Raw genomic sequence first — 22,319 nt, 5'->3', positions numbered from 1 at the left:
ATTCATTTACTCACTAACTTAAATCTTAATTACCCAATAATTTGGAACAAGCTGAAAACATGCACATTAGAAGCCCAGAAACTTAATGACCATTTCCGTTTATTTTATTAGTTGTGCTTTTATGAGGTCAACATTCTTCAGTAAGCATTTCATGCCAAATCCATTTTAATTTAAGTTTCCATTATGTGAATTGCATTCCTCAGACCACATCTAATTAAAAATGAACAAATTAAAATCAGCATTTTCAATAGTTGGTGTATTTCTCAGATGGAAAAGCTGACATGTCGAGATCGCCTCCCTGCCTACATGACGAATATTGTCACAATGTTGTTGATGGTAAGGTGTTACTACCTGTATATTCGTTATTGATTGTGATGTACCACTAAATACGTAGATACATACAATTATATACAGTACATTATATTTATAAATGTGAATATCTGTGTTGTCAGATCGGTGTTACATTTGCCATTGTATTTGGTGTGATCCTATACCGGATCTCCACAAAAGCTGCTCTTCATATGAGCTCTAACCCAGTGACACGGAACCATGTACAACTTACTGTCAAAACAACAGCAGCCATTATCAACCTTGTGGTCATCCTTATACTGGATGAGGTGTATGGAGCTGTGGCACGATGGCTCACTGTTTTAGGTAAGTATAATTAAATATCCGAACCATTAAAAGAGTGTTGATTCATTGTGTTAAGTGAATGCTGTCATTTGATATCAAATGTTTTAGAGGTAATTGTTGAAAATGTCAACAATTACTTTTCATATGGGCAGCCACCCACAGCAACATTCTCATCTGAAGGCGTCCAGTTAAATCATGACAACTAAATCACACCGTCTTCTGGACAAGACTCAAATTAGTGCCCTTTGTTTTGTGTTTTTTTTTTTTTTTTCTGGGGTGGGGAATCTTTGCACAGAGTAAGAGCATTTTAGGCGATTGCTTTTTTCATTCCAAATGCAAAACAAACAATATCATGAACAGAGTGGAGTTCCAATGTACACATTGTCATCCATATTTAACAGTGTTTTATGCAGCTAAGCATTTCCTTGCAATGTTTCACTCACTTTTGCTTTCATTGCTCTGGATGAATACTCTGTGAGAGAACTTGCTTTTCTGGACACCACAGTGCACGAAAACACTAGATTAGAAGGAGAAAAAGACTCATTAATGAAATAGATCCCAGTATTGATAATTAACTCTATATTTATCTTTCAATTAATGGAAAAATAATTTAATATTGGGAAAAAAAACAACAATAACTACTCAAAATAGTTGCCGTAAATAAATATTGAAATATTAAATGCAGAAAAAATGCATCTCAACCGGGGGAATAAGCCAGTGCCAACTCTAGGCAGGTCCCAAGCCTGGATAGATGGAGAGAGTTGCATCAGGAAGAGCATCTGTCTTAAATCTTTGCCAATTATTATGAATGTTCATCCAAATAATTTTACACCAGATTGGTCACGGCCAGGGTTAAGTACAAACACCCTGTAGGTGCTATTAACCTACAGGATGAAAGCAAATTCCACAGAAATTAGAGCTGAAAGTTGGAACTTTGAATGATGGGTCTATGGCAGGAGCATCTAGTAAGTTGGTTGACATAATGATTAGGAGAAAGGTATTGTATTTTCCTGACTATAATTCACTCCGGAGTCGCACCGACCATAAAATGCATAATAAAGAAGGAAAAAACTATATAAAAACTACAAAAGTCGCTTTTTTGGAGGAAATTTATTTGATAAAATGAAACACCAAGAACAGACATGTCATTTAAAATTTAAATGATGAACAATTTAATATAAAAATAGAATAGAGGCAACAACAGGCTGAACGGTATGCTTACGTTATATTACACAACACCCGACCTCCCACAACCCCGCCCGAAAGCCAAGTTGCCTCTGTCGCGTAAGGCTAATACTAAATGCATAAGCTAGCATCTCCGTTGTGTAACGCAAATATTAAATGCACAAGCTAGCAAATGAGTAAATCAAATAGACGTATTAGGCACCACTCGCACCCCCCGCTGACGGTGAATAGTTACGGGTCGGGCCGGGAATTACATGAACACGTCCGGGGCATAAAATATTTTGGGGACGACTGCTTAAAGAAGCCATCCGGATGCCTAGTCTAGAGCCCCCTCTTGCGATTTAGTGTGAAAAAAACATGTGAAATGATATACAGGTAACAATGTGTGAATTAATTTCACACATAAGTCACTCCAGAGTATGTCGCGCCCCGGGCCAAACTATGAAAAAAAAAAAAAAAAAAAAAAAAAAAAACGCAACTTATAGTCCAGAAAATATGGTAGATACCAATCAGGGCTCACCTGTTTTCTGAAGTTAAACCATGATTGGTCATTACCTGAGCCCTGAGCAACTGTGATGTCATTTTCAGTCGACAAAAGTGACAAAATGGTTGCCCCCTGAAACAGATAAAAACGGGTGGTTTTGCTTCTTAACTCATATTCCACAAACACAATATCAATCAGTATGACGTGTTTAAATGAGTGGGGCTGCATAGAACATATTCTTGTCAAGAAAAATATGTGTTTGGTTTGTTTATAAAGACAAAGGCAGAGCAGAGAACTGTGTGGTGGAAGCTGAGAAGAGGAAGAGTGTTGTGTGGTTTTTTAAGAAGAGGTGAGACAGGTAGGAAAGTACTAGGTGTTCCGTTTGGTAGGAAATGGGTGAAGGAGACTTGGTGGTGCAACCAGTAAGTGCAGGAAAGCATACAAGGACAGGGGTTAGCTAAGACGAACTACAACACTGAGAGCACTAAGGAGAGGAGACAAGAATAGATGTGGTCGGTGTAGGACAAAGGTAGAGATGGTGAAGGCCAAACCAGAGGCATACGATGATATGTAAGCCAGTTTCAACAGTTAAGATGGAGAGAAAGCTCTTTACAATGTGGACAGAGATGGAAATGATGTGCAAACAGGTTAGGCTGATTAACGATAGTTACGGGACTGTGTTGGCAATTGTGGTGGGCCAAGAAGTAGCGATGATGAGTAAGTGAGAAGTTTGAAAGGAAATAAAGACGATGAACAATGGAAAGGCATTCTAAAAGTTTTCTAAACAATAATGTGTTATTTGCAGCCCTACTAGTATAAACATAATAATCAGATTAATACTACATTTGTGGAATATATATTAAGCAGGAAAATCTGCCCATTTTTATTCTTCACGGGGGCGGCCATTTTGCCACTTGCTGTCGCCTGAAAATGACATCACAGTTGCTCAGGGCTCAGGTAATGACCAATCAGGGCTCACCTTTTTTCTGAATCAGGTCTGTTGGAAGTGGGAGACATTTAAAACATAGTATTACTTGTGAGGATATCAGTTTGATAGCATCGCGGCGCATTGCGTAGTATGAACAACTGTTATGGTGGTCGGCTTGACTTGGCTTTCACAGAAACGGCTGCTAGATTCAAGTGGTGGGGGCGGAGGCCGAACGCGGGGACACCTGCTGGACGGTCATATCCATCTCGTTGCGCAGCGCCTTCGATGTCATTACTTGAAAGTGAAAAACTTGCAAACCAGTGTGTTTTCTATTTTAGAGGTTCCAAAAACTGACAAGAATTTTGAGGAGAGACTCATATTTAAGACCTTCATTCTGAAGTTTGTCAATGCTTTCACACCAATCATCTACATTGCATTCTTCAGGGGAAGGTAGGTGGTCTTTCTGCAAATTTAGTTTATTTCATTCCATGGTTTCATTTGTCACGTTGTAGAGCTAGAGACTGAATTTAAGAAAGAAAGAAAGAAAGAAAGAAAGAAAGAAAGAAAGAAAGAGAGAGAGAGAGAAAGAAAGAAAGAAAGAAAGAAAGAAAGAAAGAAAGAAAGAAAGAAAGAAAGAAAGAAAGAAAGAAAGAAAGAAAGAAAGAAAGAATAATGCTTCATTAGTTAAACATATACTGCAATCCTTTCATTGTCTTTTCTTATCAGGCTGGTAGGTCGACCAGGCAACTATTTGTATGTGTTTGAATCATACAGAATGGAAGAGGTAAGGCCTGTGATTCTGTAGAAAAGAAATAACAAAACAAATTTTGTAACTATACTATGTGACTGAAAATATTGTTGCACTCTTTTATCCATAACACATTATAAATAATGGTATTTGATAGGGGTGTAACGTACACTCGGGTGTATTAATACATTTCGGTATGGCATGTTCGGTTCGGTCCACTTATTAGCGCGAGTTTATGCACGTACGCTGACTGTTGCATGCGTGAGACGAGTGTGGCGGCACAAAAGAGAGCGCCAGAAAAGAGCCAGAGCTCGAAGGTCCCCGCGTACACTGCGGTCTCCTGTTTGGGAACATTCTGGCTTTCCTGTTCCCCATCGCCGATGGGGAAAGCTGCGCGGATAAGTCGGAAAGTTGTGTGCCGACATTGCTACATGAAATCGGCGGCTATGTTGCGGCTAGCACGTCTAACATGCACTGCATCATCCAACTGTGAATGTTTCTTAGACGAGGAAGCAAGCAGTCTTTTTAGCCCAAAACGTCAAACTTAAATAGCGAGAATTATCATATCATCTTCCAGGAACACGCCGTCAGACGTAGTTTAACTATCACGTTTTTATTAATCCAAGTACAACTGCTCGCGCTCTTCCTTCTCCGCTGCTCCACTCGCTTGTCGTACGATGCATTCATAAACCTCGGTCACATCACAACTCAGCAACACATGAATCCTACCACAACACAGATAACCCAATTCGTTACAATATGCTGTTGAACATTCAAAGATTTCAATGCCTAAAAAGTGTACAAAATTTCATAAAGACTTTTTAATTTTTTTTATTATAAAAATAGTTTTAATGTAGTTAGCAATAATTGTAACTGTTATTGTATGTATTTCTTTTATCACAAAAAGTGTATATTTGTATTGTAATGACAACTTGGTTTTAACTTGAATACTTAGATGTATCATAGGCTGTTGCTGCTGAGTGTTTAAAGATTTGAGTGTCTTAATAATTGACAAAATAGAGAGATCTTTATTGTTAGTGTATTTTTTATTCTGGTGTAATTTCTTAGAATATCACCTGAATGGTTTGCTTTTATTGATTTTTTCGAAAAAAAAAAAGTACAGTTTACTTGTCATCTTTTCAAAATAAACATATTTAAAAAAAAAAAAAATCTGTTTTTTGGTACCGAAAATATACCGAACCGAAGTTTCCCAAAAAACGAACCGAAACGTGATTTAGCGTAACGTTACACCCCTAGTATTTGACACTGAAAAGTAGAATCGATCTGCTGTTTAACAACCTGATTCTGGATTCACAGTGTACTCACGGAGGCTGTCTGATGGAGTTGTGTATTCAGCTGAGTATCACCATGTTGGGGAAGCAGCTAATTCAGAACAACCTCTTTGAGATTGGAATACCGTAAGTTTTCATCACATATTGATGTTAGTACTTGAAGTAAAAATACAGGGGGGTGCAAAAGTAGATATACAGTAGTATCACATCGGTGAAATAAGTGACAAATATGATGAATGTATTTTACAGAGGTGGGTATTTCACAAAATTTTGATGGTCCGTCATTCGTCATCCGTCAGCGGCCAGGGTACCCGCACGTCATTCGTCAGCCCGTCATTTTTCATGACAAACTGAATTTTAATCGGCAGTTTGTCAGTCGGTCCCCCGCAAGAACGTCAGAAGAACGGGAATCCGACAGTGACGGACGTGGTTAGTGTCGATTACACTGATGGATGAAACCCCACTTTCGTCATCCGTCAGTCCGTCATTTTTAAAACGTGTCCCGTAGGGATGCCACAATATCAGCAATATCGTGATATCGCGATATTAAAATTGCCGCAATATATCGTTGTCATCATGTCACACTGTTAATAGCAGCAAATCTGTTTAGAAGCCCAAGTTGTTTTCCATTTGTGCAGTTCCAAGTGGTTAATTTATTAGTGCAGTTTAATTTGATGCCACCTATGTTTAAGACCCACCCTAATCGCCAGTAGGAGCCCATGACTGGCCAAGCCTATTTCTTTGTGAATGCTGTTATTATGTACAAAAACAGAATATTGTGATGTTTTGTTTTTTTTTTTTAAATGAGGACTTTTTTTTTTTACAATATCGTGAGCTTTTATACAGTATCGTGAGCTTTTTATATATCGCCAACCTCTCCACAATATCGTGATAATTACTGTATCACAAGGTTCATATCGTGATATTACTGTATTGTGACATTTGGATATTGTGATATCCCTAGTGTTCCGTCATGTGTCAATCGTCAGCAAAACTGGCATCCGGTCTGTCAATCTGACGGAATTCCCACCTCCTGGATTTTTATAATTTTGTATAATAACACAACAAGTATTGTACGTGTTTTGTCTTTTTTTTTTTAGAACTGCTTAGCTATATTATACCTACCCCTGTATATTTGTATTTCAAACATTCCCCTGAATGTATCTGTTCTGGCAGAAATGTGTCAACCAACTGGTCCCACTGTAAAGAATACTGTTGTGATGAAAGTCACTGCCAAGCAATCATGCAATAAAACGAGTACTTACCTTACACGGACCTCAACTACATCAAACATCTTGAAAAGCTAGATGAATCTTCCTATACAACAATTCTGTATGTGAGAGTTTAAAGTCCCTGTAATTCTGAGATTTGTTTTTGAATACATTATGCATGTTTGAAGACAATTGTTGAAAACTTGCAAATACTGAGACCTATGTAGTACTCAAATTTAGCGTTCAACTATTTTTCATTATTTCAATTTTCCATTTTCAATTTTTTGGGGTGTGGCTAAAACAGGGCAAACATCTATATGTATTCAGTTCTGACTAAAAGGTCCTCATGGGCCAAAAAAAATTCAAATTGAGATTCATATATTGTAAGTCTACACTTAACTCCCTTTAAAATTATATATCATACATGGAGGTACCTCAAAAGTTGATGAAGTTACAGAAATTTTAATGTTGCCGTGTTGAAACTACTGTCGTTTTGGGAAAAAAAAACAACAACATAACGTAATTATGTTAAACGTTTTGATACATTCATCTTTCAAAGTTCCATAGCTACTAGTACCCTAGGAATAAGATATTGACCCCAAAAGGAACAGTTGAAAATCCACTAGAAAGCACATTCCAATAGCAGGTAAACGACATTAGCTGAGACTTTAACCCTTTAAACACTGAGGAAATGTGGCCGCTCAACAGCTGAAATGGGCCATAAATGGTGATTCAGCTTCAACCAAAAAACTTTGAAGATCCCTTGTTAAGCTTGGAGTTCATCTCCTGATTCATCGTCACCCAGTTTGGTTGTTTAATTTTTGCTACTTTAGGCCTTGCGGCCTTTATTTTAATTCGGTAAAATTACCGCAATGGGAAATTAGATTTAAGGATTTAATGTCCATTAAACGGGTTATTTGCCATTTGTTGTGGCCTAGTGACAAAACAGTTTATTGATCTTTTATCATGGACAAAGGTTTTATGATATTTTATCACTGGTAAAAAAAAATTTGCATTCAAATGATTCAATGTAATACATAAGCAATAAATGAAGACTTTATGCATAACAAGTCACTCCAAGTTCCTCCAATAACTGGAGGGGTGGAATTCGAAAATCCAACTTCACAGCTAGTGTGAACTGGGGCTACGGGCTGGCATGGTCTCTTTTAGAGCACTTCAGTGTCTGCTGTGAGTGTGGGCATGTCACACAGATAATGACAAAAGAGTGAGAGGGAGGAAGAAATGTTTGAAAAAGCCTGACTTAACAGCCAGAGTGTGGACTGCGGCTTCAGGCTGACCTGGCCACTTTAGAGCATATCCTTGTCAGTCATGAGTGCGCACATTTCACACAGAGAAAGATAGAAGAGGGAGGATGGGGTTAGGGGGGATTTTAAAAAGTCTGACTTGACAGTGCATGGCTGCTTGGTCGCACCCAAAGGTAGCACAGTGTGGAAAAGTCCCGTGACTGCTATATTTTCATGGCTAAAACATGTGGTTATGTGTAGGCATTAGAAAGACGAAGTAGCAGCCACTGTTCCAAGTCACAGTTGTGGTGTTTGATTGGAAGTTGACAACTGAGCGGTGCGTAGTGTTTGAGCATATTCAGCAGACATGTCCATAGCATTTAGGAGCGCAGTCACAATTTTGCAGCCTCATTTCACATACATGGCGATTTTCTTCAAATGTGATCATTCAGCATTTAAATTTGGCAGGTTTGTTTACACTCTCTGTGATTTACCAAATTTAGAAGACATTTATTTTCACTTTAGGGCAACCAAGGAAGCTCAGATAAAAATTATGAGTGCAAATGGACATTTGCTTTTCAATCAGTTTACCAGTCCAGACCAATAGACTTAAATTTTGGACACTGAACAACAGAATGTTTAAAATAATGTTGTTTTAAAAAATCCATGGCCTGTTTGTCCAGTTTTACTTGTCAAAATCAGAATGTATGTATTTCAAATTCCATTTAACGCTAAACAATGGGCCTCATTTACTAATAAATGCATTGGAAGGTTCATACTCTGCGCACAAATTGAGCATATATGCAAAATCATCATTGGATTCATGACACGTGCGTACGGCATACATGTGCATACAGTATATTGATGAATCACAATTCATCCTGATTGACAGCGCATGCCCATGGCGCCCTAATTTGCATAACCCATGCCCAATTCCGCCCATCAACCCCCCCCCCCCGGGAAAGTGCATCAGTTTGTTGGATCTCAGCCAATACGCAGAGGTTAAAAAAATAAATACAACAATTGCCGAGAGACGTTGTAAACTTTCTCAGTCTTTATCCTATTTTCAAAAGGTTCTTATTATTCGAAAGTAAATACCAAAGAAAATACTGGACACAAAACACGCATACACAGTAAATTTCGTATAGCACATTTTACTCAATATTTGATACCTGTCTAGGAGGTCACTGATAGTGTAGTGGTACACACGCCTGAGTTGTGTGCGGGCAGCGTGGGATCGACCCTGTATAGGATAAGCGGTTTGGAAGATGACACATGACACATGATCCCTGTCTAAACAGAGTAAAATTTGAGAGTAGAATGTTCAAAGTAAATTCTCAATAAACAATAAATATTTTGTATATTCAGAGCACATTTTATAAAATACTCTACATATTTGATGCACAAATTATAATCTGTTTTGACTGGGACCAAATCCAGTCTTTTTAGAGGACTGTGCACTATGCAAAATTTACTGGGTAGAAAAACTTAATTATGAGGTGATCGGAAAAAAAAACTGTGCATAAGTTGTTAAAATAAATAGTAAGGGATACATTTTGCCCAGCAAAGAGGCATTTGTAGTTTTTTTTTTTGAGGAAACAATTTTGTGGCATTTTTAGTTGATGTAATCACATTGAGTCTGAGTTTGCGTCACGTGGAAGCCAGCGGCGATGTATATGCTTATAGGATCTTTTTGACGGTCGTTTGTCAAGTTAAATTTTGGAAATGTTGTTCTAGATTTGTAACGTGCATATGTTGGACTACTGCATTGATATACAAAAACTGTGAAGCCTTATTGGGAGCAGCTCTATGGACTTGCGGGTCCAACGTACACGTGCGGTCTGGTCTTGAGTACCAGTCAGCAACAGAGAGTACGGCGGATACACCCAGTCATGGACTTATTGTGAATATCATTATCATATAAATTCATAAGTCCATGCACTCGTACACGAGCACGTACAAGCACTTGAAAAGAACGAGGATAAACATGAGAAGTGTCAACTCATTACAGCAAATTCAGCAATTATGTTATTACTGTTAAAATTATTATTACTGTCTATATATGTCTACAGTTACAATACGTTGTATATATGGGATAAAAGTTGTGATTTTTGACGTTTTTTGTGTACACGCATGGTCTGAGGATGTACTAAATTTGTTCGCAGAATAAGCACAAATTCAAATATGAACCAATTAGTTAGTAAATGAGTGAAATCAACAGGGCCAATATATTTCTTTCTAATTGGAAGCATTGAAATATCAAATTATCTCCATTTGTGCATTCCTCAGCAAGCTAAAGAAGCTTATTCGCTACATCCAGTCAAAGCAAGGCACTTTTCAAGAGGAAGAGAGGCAGAAGAAGTTGCAGAGATATGAAACCGACCGCTTCCTGGAGCCATTTTCAGGGTTAACACCTGAATATATGGAAATGAGTGAGTACCACATATAAAATTATCATTTTATTTACACATGTACACACAGCGTACTGTCTCCCACTTCACGTTAATGAGGATCGGACTTAACAGTCACTGTCAACATTCGAGAACGATACAGCACTGGAGAGAGAAAAAGTTGTGTTCACAGGTTTCATGCACCTCTTTTCTTTGTTTCTTGTGAAACTACAAGTGACAGAAGTTTTTACAAATGTGCTTATTCTCAAATTCAAACAAGATACATTTCAACAAAGTTGTTCGAATAACTTTTCTTTTTTACTTGTCAGTATAATATGTACTTTCTGTCTGGTTAATCATACATTCACGTCTCTTTTTAACCGAACAGCAATAATGACAAACATAATGGACCGATCAGCGCAGCAACAATTGCTGATGTGTGCGTGGCATGTGTTGCAGACCTGTCGCCAACAGCACAATGCGTCGGTCATGTGAATCAATGCGGCAGCCTAAACAGAAGCCTTTCACCAAGTAGGCTGAGAATAAATTTGGCTGCCTTGCGACCACGTCACACGCATTTGGGCCGATTAGTGGGCCGGACTAAAATCCACTTCCGGCCTTGCTTAGTCGAGCCCTTTTTTAAAATTTGTCAACCACCACCCCCCGCCCCAAAAATGGGCATCCAGCCGGGCCGGAGGATCCGACCAGTCCGGCCCCGGGGCGGACTGCCCAGCTCTGAAAATGACGTGATGAGAACCATCTCTGCAAGCAAACTGACTTCCTTTTTTTTTTTGTTGTTGTTTTTGTTTTTTTTAGTTTACAAGTATATCAAATCCACCACTAGATGGCACTAATTTACAAAACATAACAGCAGTCAACACACTCCCCACCTGCCGGACTTTCAAGGAGGCTTTTCAGCTTTGATTGAGTCTGCATGTCCAGTTCGAAATCGATTATTAGCGGTCATATAGTCACTAAGCTGTTGCGCTACGACTTTTTCAAGAATTTTCGCAATAAACGGGAGATTTGAAACTGGCCTATAATTACTGAGGTACTCCAGATGGAGGTTTGGCGGCTTAAGTAGAGGTCGAATAACAGCAGCCTTAAAAGTTGGTGGTACAGTGCCTGAGGGGAGTGATAAATTAATATTTAAAGAGACACTTGGGTGAGTTTGGCATTGGCATTTATATAATAGGTTTGCATGTAAAAATGACATTAGTACTCAAATGCCCGCCTCAAAAGACTCTGTAGTCATTTAAGGGCTTTTTTTGTGATTAGGTTTACGACAAATTTCCATGCACCAAAAAGGGGCGTGGCTTATGTTATGTTTTCGGTCTCAGCGGTCTACGTCACGCGAGGAAGGCATGCTTGGTAATATTGCTCGCTTTGTCAGTTTTGTTGTCTAAAACGGTGATCGATCGCCACCAAAATGCAAATGCACAAGGGTAGTACCTTGTCCACTTCATCCTGTTAAAGTATAAAAGTGTTCTGCACAATAGTTTGGATTTATTGACATTAAACGTGATCTCATCATGATCACCTCCACAAAATCAAAAATACTGTGGCGATTGCTCCTCCACTTTCACAAGCTGAAGCGGACAAGAGCATGAATGCGCACACAAACCCCGACTGGTTATACTGTATTTTGGACATTTAGCGACGCTAAACTTGTATCAGCTCTCAGGAGAGAGACGGCGGCTTGCAGCAGCAGCAGGCAGATTGGAGCTTTACGCCTCCCTCTTCACTCCCCGGCTAAAGGTAGGATAATGGGATGGCTAATAGCAACAACTAGCTTCAGGTCGTTAAAACAAAAGGTGTTAGCACAACAGCTTTAGCTCCTTTCTCTGCGTCCATCCTGCATCGCTCTTCAAGTCGCGGAGTTGCCTCCCAAGCAGTCGCGTACGTTGTCAGAGAGCCGCCAGAGAGTGAGGTAAGCCCTCATCGAACAAGTGTCAATGTTCCGCGAAAAAAAAAGTCAATTTTACCTCAATTTTAGTCACACGCCATTCGCGCTCTAGCTTCCTACATGTTTGTTTAAGTGTGCAGGTTTCTTCAGTAAACCACGGAGTAGGCCTCAGAGGACGAGTTTAAAGTCTTAATGGTGCTACGGAGTAAAGCGCATTTAACAGAGCAGCATTAAAATCATTTCTGAGATTATCAATCAAACCAATATACAGTAACTCGGAAAAGAAGCAGTTGACAGAGGCAGTAACTCAGAGAGCACAGCAGTCTTTTTACGAGTGTTTTTTTTTTCAACGGCTCAATTCATGATCACCATTCGTAGGTGTTGTAGGTACGTGCAAATAACTCCTCACCTCTTGTCTGCGCCGTTTCTCTACTGCACCACCACGACCTTCATGAATCTCACTGGATGGGTAGTGTGTCAATCTGGGTGGGCCTGTGCACACCCACACCCACCCATGGCTCCGCCCCTGACACAGAGTCCTCATAAATAAAGTCATCACAAATAATGCATTCATAATTCATTCACTAATATATCTTCTTCTGTCTTGGTTTTCCCCAGTTATCCAGTTTGGTTTTGTCACATTATTTGTGGCATCCTTCCCCTTGGCTCCGTTGTTTGCTCTGCTCAACAACATCATTGAAATACGACTTGATGCAAAGAAGTTTGTGACTGAGTTGCGAAGACCAGTGGCAGCAAGAGCCAAAGACATTGGTTGGTAGTCAACAATATACCTAAAATCTTATGATCATATTTTCATCCATCCATCCATCCATCCATCCATCCCGTTACGGGTCACCATAGTGTGCCATCCTATTTTCTGCATCCACTTCTTAACACCAATCATGTCTTCCCTGATAACATCTATCAACTTTCTCTTTGGTCTTCCACAAGCTCTCTTGTTCTTGAAGATGAACAGCTTCATCTTCATCGCTCTTCTTAAAGTGAAATATTTAAAAAAAAAAAAAAAAAAAAAAAAAATTTTTTTTATGAATAATACTCAGCTATTTACTTAAGATTATCAATGCATGTGCGAAACCGGAAAATGACATCATGGTGGCATGTGCAAATAGTCTTCTTGGTTTCTCTTTGTTGTCATGATTTTATTGAACACACTACGTAAACATTCATAGTATAGGTTGAAAAAGTGCGGGAGCCCCTAAGAATTATTTCTTCAAAAGATAATCAGAGTCTGGAATGAAGCAAAGTAGAGTACAGTAAATTAAACAAAATTGGAGGTGTTGGTTTAAGTTGCCTTTCCCCCCAAAAAACACTGGTTTTCAGTTTACTATTCGCAAAACGGTGGCACATACTGCCACTCAAGAAATGTTTGATAACAGTTTTCTATCAACAAGTACTTCACTCATTGTCTCTTGAAGCTAAAAATACAAAAGAGACCATTATTTACATGCATTGTTCCCGCTCTCTCTCTCCCCCGACCCCCCTTCCTCCCTCCACTGGGCTTAAAAATAAACATGTCTGCTACAATGGGTATTGTAGCTAAATTAAACACATGGCTTAGCTTGAGAGGAGTTGTAGGCAGCAAGTGTTGGATACAATATGTATCACTGTATGTTTCCCGAATGCCCAAAAAGTAAAGACTCAAAAATCTTTGGCACATGCTAACATATCTGTTGACAAGTGTACAATAAGTAAAACATTAAACAAAGATTAGTGTCATTGGATGACACCACAGCTGTACAAAAATTGCCCCAGAAAAATATTTACAGTACAAGATTATTTAGATAAGTGATTACTGATTGGGCGGCACGGTGATCAACTGGTTAGCAGTCCGCCTCACAGTTCAGAGGTCGTGGGTTCGATCCCTGCTCCGGCCTGCGTGGAGTTTGCATGTTCTGCCCATGCCTGCGTGGGTTTTCTCCGGGTACACCGGTTTCCACCCACATTCCAAAAACATGCATGGTAAGTTTATTGGACACTCTAAATTGCCCCTAGGTGTGATTGTGAGTGCGGATGTTTGTTTGTCTCTGTGTGCCCTGTTATTGGCTGGCAACCAATTCGGGGTGTCCCCTGCCTACTGCCCGAAGAGAGCTGGGATAGGCTCCAGCACACCCGCGACTCTAGTGAGGATAAGCGGTATGGATAATGAATGGATGGATGATTACTGATTGATTACATTATTAATAGAAGTGCTCATAAAGAACAGTGATTGGCATAATTTTTCCTTTTAGAATCTACAATTCCCATTAACAACTTGTTTTTGTTGTTGTTGTACAAAAATGCTGCATGTTAGAAGTTAGAAGAAAGAGTGTCTGAATTTTCCACAGCACTGCTTGTAAAATATTGTGTGGAAACGTCAAACCAAGCTTCAATTGTGTGCATCACAATGTTATGAATGGACACAAAAAGGCACAGCACACCACCATCAAAACCCCATCCCAGCATTGAAGTATACTGGTGGGTGCATCATGTTTTGGGGCTGATTTTCTGTCTCGGGGTGTGGATGCAATGCTATCATTGATGTCAAAATGAATTTCCAAGTTTTTATTAAGACATTTTGCAAGGGAAATTATTACCATCAGCCTTCCAGGTGAACCTTTACAACAACACAGAAAAAAATCAACAACCAAATAATAAGAAAAACATTAAAAAAAACAGGCTTCCTGGATGCCCCAGTCAGCCCAAGGTCATTACGATGCTATGGTATTACTTCAAGAGAACGATTCACACAAGACATCCTAATATTGCTGAACCCAAAACGTTTTGTAAAGAGGACCATTGTGCAGGGCTGATCTGCAACTATGGGGAACTTTTGGTTGACAATATAGCTGCCAAAGGAAACAACCAAATTACCAAAGATTCACATCCCTTTCCCACCCTGCACAGATGCTTACATGTTATGTTCCTTAAAAACATAGAAACAAATTGTTGTGACTAGCAGACAATGCAGAAATCCAGGTATTACATTTTTTATATATATTAAATTTTTTTTCTTCAGGTATATGGTACAACATCCTACGAGGAGTTGCCAAAGTTGCTGTCATTATCAATGTAAGTAAAAACGGTAACTTTTACTTCATGTTGTATTTTAAACCATTATGCTCATTATATTTGTTTTAACGGCCTGAAGCTAGTTGTTGCTATTAGCTGTACTATTATCCTACTGTTAGCTGGGGAGGGGAGGTAAGAGGGTGGGATAAATATCCATGCTTGCCTGATTGCTTGCCCACTGCCAGTCGCCATCTGCCTCCCGAGAGTTGACACGAGTTTAGCGTCGCTAAATGTACGAAATATAACGGGGTTCGTGTACGCATTCCTGGGCTTGTCTGCTTCAGCCACGGTAGTTTTGATTTTGTCGAGGTGATCATGATGAGATCACGTTTGATGTCAATAAATCCAAACTATTGTGTAGAACACTTTTATACTTTCACAGGTTGAAGTGGACAAGAGTAGTAATTTGCAATTGGGTTAGGGTTAGGGTTGGTGGCGATCGGTCGGCGTTTTAGAAAACAGAACTGACAAAGCGAGCAATATTAGCACGCTTGGCTCCCTACCATGACGTAGACTGCTGAGACCGAAAAAATAACAAGCCCAGCCCCAAAAAGGGGCGGGCAAATTTGTCGTAAATCTAATCACAAAAAAAGCCCTTAGATCACTAATGAGTCTATTGAGGGGGGCATTTTAGTACTGATGTAATTTTTACATGCAAACCTATTATATAAGTGCCAATGTTAAGCTCATCCTGCGGGTCGCAGGGGCAGCAGCTTTACCACTTTAACAGAAAAGCCCAGACTTCCCTCTCCAGCCGCTTCGTCCAGCATTCCCGAAGTGACATAGTCTTTCTTGTATGCTACATTTGTGAATGTTAGCTAAATGTTACCATCGTAGCTCGGTGGAAATGATGTGTACTAAACGCACAATTTCCTCCAAAAATGCGACTTATACTCCAGTGCGACTTATATGTTTTTTTCCTCTTTATTATGCATTTTATGGCTGGTGCTACTTGTACTTCGGAGCGACGTATAGTCCGGAAAATACGGTATTCGGATTAAATGCCTGATCAGAATAAAAAATGCCTCATGTACAAAGCCCCTGCGGAATATTCTGACCCGATCAAGCCCATTCCAAGCCCATTCCGGAATTTTATTCCGAACGAGAGAGGTAGTTTATGAAAACACTTATTACGCCATTTTGGAACAAACCGTCTTTACCGCGCATGTCTGTGACGTCAGTATACGTGTTTCTGTTATTCTCAGAAGCTAGTAAAAGCAGAGTGAGCGAAAGACATGGCAGGCGCAAGACTGAACTGGTGCATTTGCAGCTACGTTAGGAAGTGTTAACTCGATGTAACTGCGCAAATGGGAAAAACATGCGAAATAACGCTAGCGATAAAAGTAGAAAGAAAAGGAGCAATGTTTTGTTGACACGGAAGTCGCTCTGACTTCTTCTGACTTCTATTACTGCTTCCGGTTATTTGGTCAATCTACACGTCAAAATAATTTGTTCCGCTTGAAAGTCTGATGGATTAACATGCACAGATCAATATTTTTATTGTCCATGAAAACAGTGCATCCAATCATAATTTTAATCCGAACTCTATTAAACTTAAATTAAATTAATCTGATTCAAGAAATTTTGTCCATATAAACTTAGCCATTGTAAAATGTGGGTGAGTATCCTATGTTTTGATTAAATAAAAATTGATTTGAGTACAATTAATCCACTACTTGGAGCACAATTTACTGTGAATATTTTACTCTCTTTGAAGTGTAAATTGTACTCTGTTTAGACTGGAACCGAATATAGTCTTTTTAAAGTAAAATGTACTCTACAAAATTTACTGTGTACTTACTTTAAGTAGAGAACATTTTAATAGTGTTTTTCATATAAGCCAGCGTCTTGTGTCATTTACAAGCACAAGTGCCTCTCACGGCCATTAACGGCTGCTTCATTGCCAGCAGACATGAGGAATTTTTACAAATATGCTTCACGAGTGACCATCAAGCCTTATTTATGTTTTGTAGACATTTCCCACAGTAGTCACATCACGTTAAACTCAAACATGGTCATTGTTTCGCCTTGTTGAGGCACTTTGGAACAAGCTATGCTAAGCTACTGTAAATTCGGCCGAGATGCTTTAACTTAAGTTAATTGCAAAATAAATCCAATACAATGTGTAGTCTACGAACAGCATCGAGCAATGGTAGGACATGTTACATAAATTAATGAGTAAAAAAATGAGTAAAAAAAACCTAAACATCCTACCTTTTACCCATTGTAGTACATTACTACATTGGCACAACACCGACCGGACAACCTTTCCAACGGCTCAAAGTCATGCATTTATGTCCCTGTGTTCTCATTTCCAAGCGACCTCATTTCTACTTCGCAATAATGACATATGGTGGAAACACCGAACACGGTTCTTTGCATTCAAATATGGTTTTAAAATTATTCCTTATAATTTCCAGGCATATGTTTGAGTGTGGCGGCACGGTGGTCGACTGGTTAGCACGTCCGCCTCACAGTTCAGAGGTCGTGGGTTCGATCCCGGCCCCGGCCTCCCTGTGTGGAGTTTGCATGTTCTCCCTGTGCCTGTGTGGGTTTTCTCCGGGTACTCCGGTTTCCTCCCACATTCCAAAAACATGCATGGTAAGTTGATTGGACTCTCTAAATTGCCCCTAGGTGTGATTGTGAGTGCAGATGTTTGTCTTTGTGTGCCCTGCAATTGGCTGGCAACCAATTCAGGGTGTCCCCCGCCTACTGCCCGAAGACAGCTGGGATAGGCTCCAGCACGCCCCGCGACCCTTGTGAGGATAAGCGGTATAGATAATGGATGGATGTTTGAGTGTCGTCTAATTTTTATGGTCGACAACCGAGTTGGTCGACTTTTTTTCCCAGCCCTAGCCCAAATCCTCTCAGGAGGACTGGTACCAGGACCCAAGATGTGTGTCGGGGCAAGACTGACACAGTTTGGCTTTAGCCACAGGTGCTTCTGCTCAACTGGCAGGTAAACGAGCTCAGTTGATTAGAAGCACCTGTGGTTCAAGCCAATCTGTAGCGGGGTTTTTCCTTTCTGGAACTGAATTTCCCAGATCTGATCAAATCGGAACTTCTTGACATTGCACACCTGAGCTCAGACTGTTTCCCTGCCAGAGAGGTGACATTCCACATTCCAAGAGCTAGTTTCAATAGCTGGAGAATACACTGCAAAGGTCACCAAATTCGGCCATCACCAAAATTCTACCTTTCAACCCAGCTTTCTTCCCCAGCTCTCAATGGACCCAACCAGAGCTGGGCATCGCCTAACCATAACAAAGTTCCTATCTGCATTTTTAGACCCACGTGGTCCCAGTCGGTCCAAGTCAGCCAAACGCAGGCACCGCACAAGCAGACACACTGCTAAATAATGAAAAAATATCAAATAAAAGCGCCAGGCACACACACAAGCATAGCATGGTGATCGGTGAAATAAAAACAATATGGGGCACATGTCATTGCGTCTGTGTGACCGAAAGGTATAGAACACTGTTTTATTTTTTGTTTTTTCTTTATTTGGCTGCGTGTCAGGAGTGCAGCACCTGCGTGTGACATGGTACAGCTTAAGTCCGTTCTCGACTCGAGTTTGGCTGACTCGGACTGACTGGGACCATGTGGGTCGGCTAAATATGCAGACGGGAACTTTGTGACGGTTAGGCGATGGCCAGCTCTGGACCCAACCACAGGAGATGATCCCATGAGAAGGTGGACATTTCTTATCCAGGCCGTGCCCAGCCAGGTCCCACAGGTGCAGGCCTCTCCACCAGGTCCTCACGATCGAGCAGCACCTCCAGGCCTGGCACCAGAGGACGACCCCAGTGACCCATGTCCGGGCGAGGAAAAACGTCACCCAATAGCATTAGTTGTCATGGGGTCATTTAAGCCGTGGTTTGTCCGGTCCCTCAACTAGGGCGTGTTTGTCATGGACTAACCCTAACCCTATGGCTCAGGAAGGACCACATAAAAGTCTTACCCAGTAAAATGTAATGATTGATACTCTGATCGTCCCTCAAAAACAAATTTAATTTACTTTCACAATTTGAATTTGGTTGTCTATTCACAGTCAGGGGAATCTGAGTAATTGACAGGGTTGGAAAACCAACCCGGCCAATGTAACTGGTAGGCACTGGCAAGGGTGTTAATTAATTTTACACATACTGTATAATTTCTGTGTGTGTGTATATTGTATGGTCACTGTCTAACACATACAAAATGTATTGTTTAACAGTCATATTACTCCCATTTGTACCAACTCTTTGAATAGCACCTCTAACAACACCTAATCACGTACAATTCCCAGGCATTTGTCATCTCCTTCACCTCAGACTTCATACCTCGGATGGTCTACCAGTACATGTACAGTCCTGATGGCACCATGCATGGATTTGTCAACCATACGCTCTCCTATTTCAATGTCAGCAATTTCCAGGATGGGAAAGAGCCCATGGATCCCATGCAACTTGGCTATGCAGTTGAGATATGCAGGTGGGAACTCAATCTCAATTCAAGGTGTTATTGCAAGAAGGCAATAACAGATCAAATTTATCACCTCAGCCCAGGTCTAAAATTCTCCAGCCAGCACAAGTTATGGCTAAAAACAACAGTAAATATGAATTCTAATCCCAAAACCTAAAATAAAGAATAATGTCAATCACTATGCTTAAATAGTACTTCTATTAACAGAGGTGGGAAATTTATAAAATGTTGCCAGTCCGTCATTCATCATCCGTCAGCATCCGTCATCGTCAGTCTGTAATTTTTATAAGCTAAACCAAACTGTAATCGTCAGTCGGTCAGCCCGTCATGTTATTTTACGCTTCTGTCATAGCTTCCATCAGTAAATTTCTGCCAGTACATCTATCGTCAGTCCATCAGTACAGCTCGACTCCCCAAAAAACACGTCATAGTCCAACAGATGAAAAATCCAATCTGATTAAAATGGAAAACCATGACTAGTATCTACATCATATGGTGCATGATCAAATAGCTTTACACATATATACACTCATATACATTTCACATAACCTACACGTACTTGCCAATCTATTCAACTGTGGAGCATGCTGGTGGCTGCCTGCCGCTGTTTTAACTTCTAAAACGTTCTAAAAGTTTTACTTTAAAAGTTTAATCACCTTAACCAGAATCCTGTATCACATGGTTGCCAAAAGTACACTCCTGGTGGTTTAAAGTTAATCTTAAATCCTTTTTGAAACCTAAACCACGTTGTCATGACTTCTTCTTTTGTCCTTTAGAGGCTTTGGTGTATTACTGCCACATTCTGAAATGGAGTGTGGGGCTGCAAAACATCGTTTCATAAACCTCCTAACCCTTCTCTTTTCAACAATAAAAATAGACATTTAAAACGTGACTCACAATAACTTCTGTTTAAAATCTGTCTCTAATATTCAAGGCTATTTTCTCACCTCTTAGCTCATTAATTAGCTGGCACCTCTTAGTCTCTCGCGTTTATTCAAATTTGTCATCAGTTGTCATTCTTCCAAAAATTTGGCCTCCGTCAATGACGGACTGACGGACCTTCCATCAATCTGATGGAATTGCCCACCTCTGTCTATTTGGAATGTAATCAATCATTAGTCAGTTGTCTAAATAATCTTATACTGTACTGTAAATACTGTATTTTTCTGGGGCAGACTTTCTCAACAGCATACCACCACTTGAGTGAGAAAACATTAATGATCAAGTCAAAATACGATATGTTCTGTTTGTATTTATAGATACAAGGACTACAGAGAACCACCTTGGTCAACAACTCCGTATGAGATTTCAAAGGAATTTTGGGCAGTACTGGCTATTCGGCTGGCCTTTGTCATTATTTTTCAGGTAACGTGTTTGTTTACGTTGATATTTTGCCATAAATTTATATGTACATTGTGCTGTATGCGGATGGGATTTTCACCCCAGGACCAGACTTCTTGGACAGTGAATGGTTGTCATTTATGCTTTGTACAGTGAGGGGTGTCAGGTCCAGGATTAAATGACACACATATTTGACTGTAGACTATTTAAAACGTCTGTAGTCACTTTACAAATATTCATGGAGACAACTGTTTATGTATGTATTGATGAAAAGTTGTGTGAGATACCTGGAACAAACTCCCATGATTAGTTTATATGGCATACTGGTAAACATCATTTTAGAGTATATCATCACATCACATGATTTTTTTGGCAGTTGCAAAACTCTGCCCAAATACCCATGGCACTGAATCAATAACAACTGGACTGCTCTAATTTGTTTTAGAGGATTTTTTTGCCTCTCCTCTGAGTAGACTTTATCAGTTAATGCAGAAGGTCTTGGTCGCCGACTGCACTTAGGCTTGTACAGTTCTTAGGAAATGCTGACTGAAATGCCCTAAAGCTGTCAAAACTCCCTTCAAAACCTGCATATGAACTGGGACCTGTGGTCAAAAACCAGAGCTGGGCACTAGAGCATTTTTTGCCCGTCCGGCCGCGACCCTCCACCTTTGACTTGGGTACCCTTCCGGCCGCGACCCCCTGGCCATATTCATAAAAATTGTCGGCCCCCACCCCATTCCGCCCACCGACCCAAAAAAAAAAAAAAAAAAAAAAGCATTCAAGATTGACGTCGCCGCGGGAGAAATGCTCTAACGGCAGAGTCTTTTTAAAGATCATTAGTTGGCTAATTTACAATTTGAACCCGCTGTGGACACGCTTCAAATGCGCCAGTAGTACTTAGCCAACTGTGTGTGCTTCCTTGCATTGCGAGCCCCTCGGTTGGATTTGTCGTATTATATAATTATTTGGCTCCAACAGACAGCCAGAAGTCGTAGTCAAGTTACTTATTTATTTTCCACACTTCCCCTCCTTCCCGGCCTTCAAAATAAAAGCATACCAGCAAACCACTATACACAGCTGGTTTGCTATGGCGTATTTCCGGAAATAGGGAAGACGCCACAGAGGTGCATGAACTCCACCTTGATGTGGCTGCGTCATCCTTGAGTCAGTGCTGCGCGCAGCTTGAATATACTAAAATAATGTATAATAAATAATAATAATGATAATAATAATAATAATAATATATATACTCGTGGACACAAGTTGTTTTGAAACAAGTCGGGGGACGTCGCTTCAAAAAGACAGCAACCACAATGGATATTGTGCCTGCTACAACCATAAAGGGACCGAGATGACGAGACGATGCATTTAATTTTATTGCGAAAAAGATCTGGAAGGTGGCGGTTAAGGGAGAACGTGGGTGA

General features: G+C 40.1%; 1 protein-coding gene across 2 annotated transcripts in view; it reads left to right on the top strand.

Annotated features, from left to right (window-relative positions):
• Window positions 1–22,319, top strand: part of ano1b (anoctamin 1, calcium activated chloride channel b) — a 76,308-nt gene that overhangs the window by 46,634 nt on the left and 7,355 nt on the right. For both annotated transcript variants that reach the window (XM_086028830.1, XM_086028829.1), the window contains 10 exons: window positions 268–336; window positions 453–654; window positions 3,569–3,680; window positions 3,957–4,014; window positions 5,296–5,396; window positions 10,015–10,157; window positions 12,640–12,792; window positions 15,038–15,090; window positions 19,379–19,563; window positions 20,814–20,919. In XM_086028830.1, coding sequence (XP_085884956.1) covers window positions 268–336; window positions 453–654; window positions 3,569–3,680; window positions 3,957–4,014; window positions 5,296–5,396; window positions 10,015–10,157; window positions 12,640–12,792; window positions 15,038–15,090; window positions 19,379–19,563; window positions 20,814–20,919 — 1,182 coding nt within the window. The remainder of the gene's footprint in view (window positions 1–267; window positions 337–452; window positions 655–3,568; window positions 3,681–3,956; window positions 4,015–5,295; window positions 5,397–10,014; window positions 10,158–12,639; window positions 12,793–15,037; window positions 15,091–19,378; window positions 19,564–20,813; window positions 20,920–22,319) is intronic.

Source organism: Filicampus tigris, chromosome 4 (genome assembly GCF_054856515.1).
Source record: "Filicampus tigris isolate MCC_2025a chromosome 4, RoL_Ftig_1.0, whole genome shotgun sequence".
Taxonomy (NCBI): Eukaryota; Metazoa; Chordata; class Actinopteri; order Syngnathiformes; family Syngnathidae; genus Filicampus; species Filicampus tigris.
This window is presented reverse-complemented; position numbering and strand designations above follow the sequence as displayed.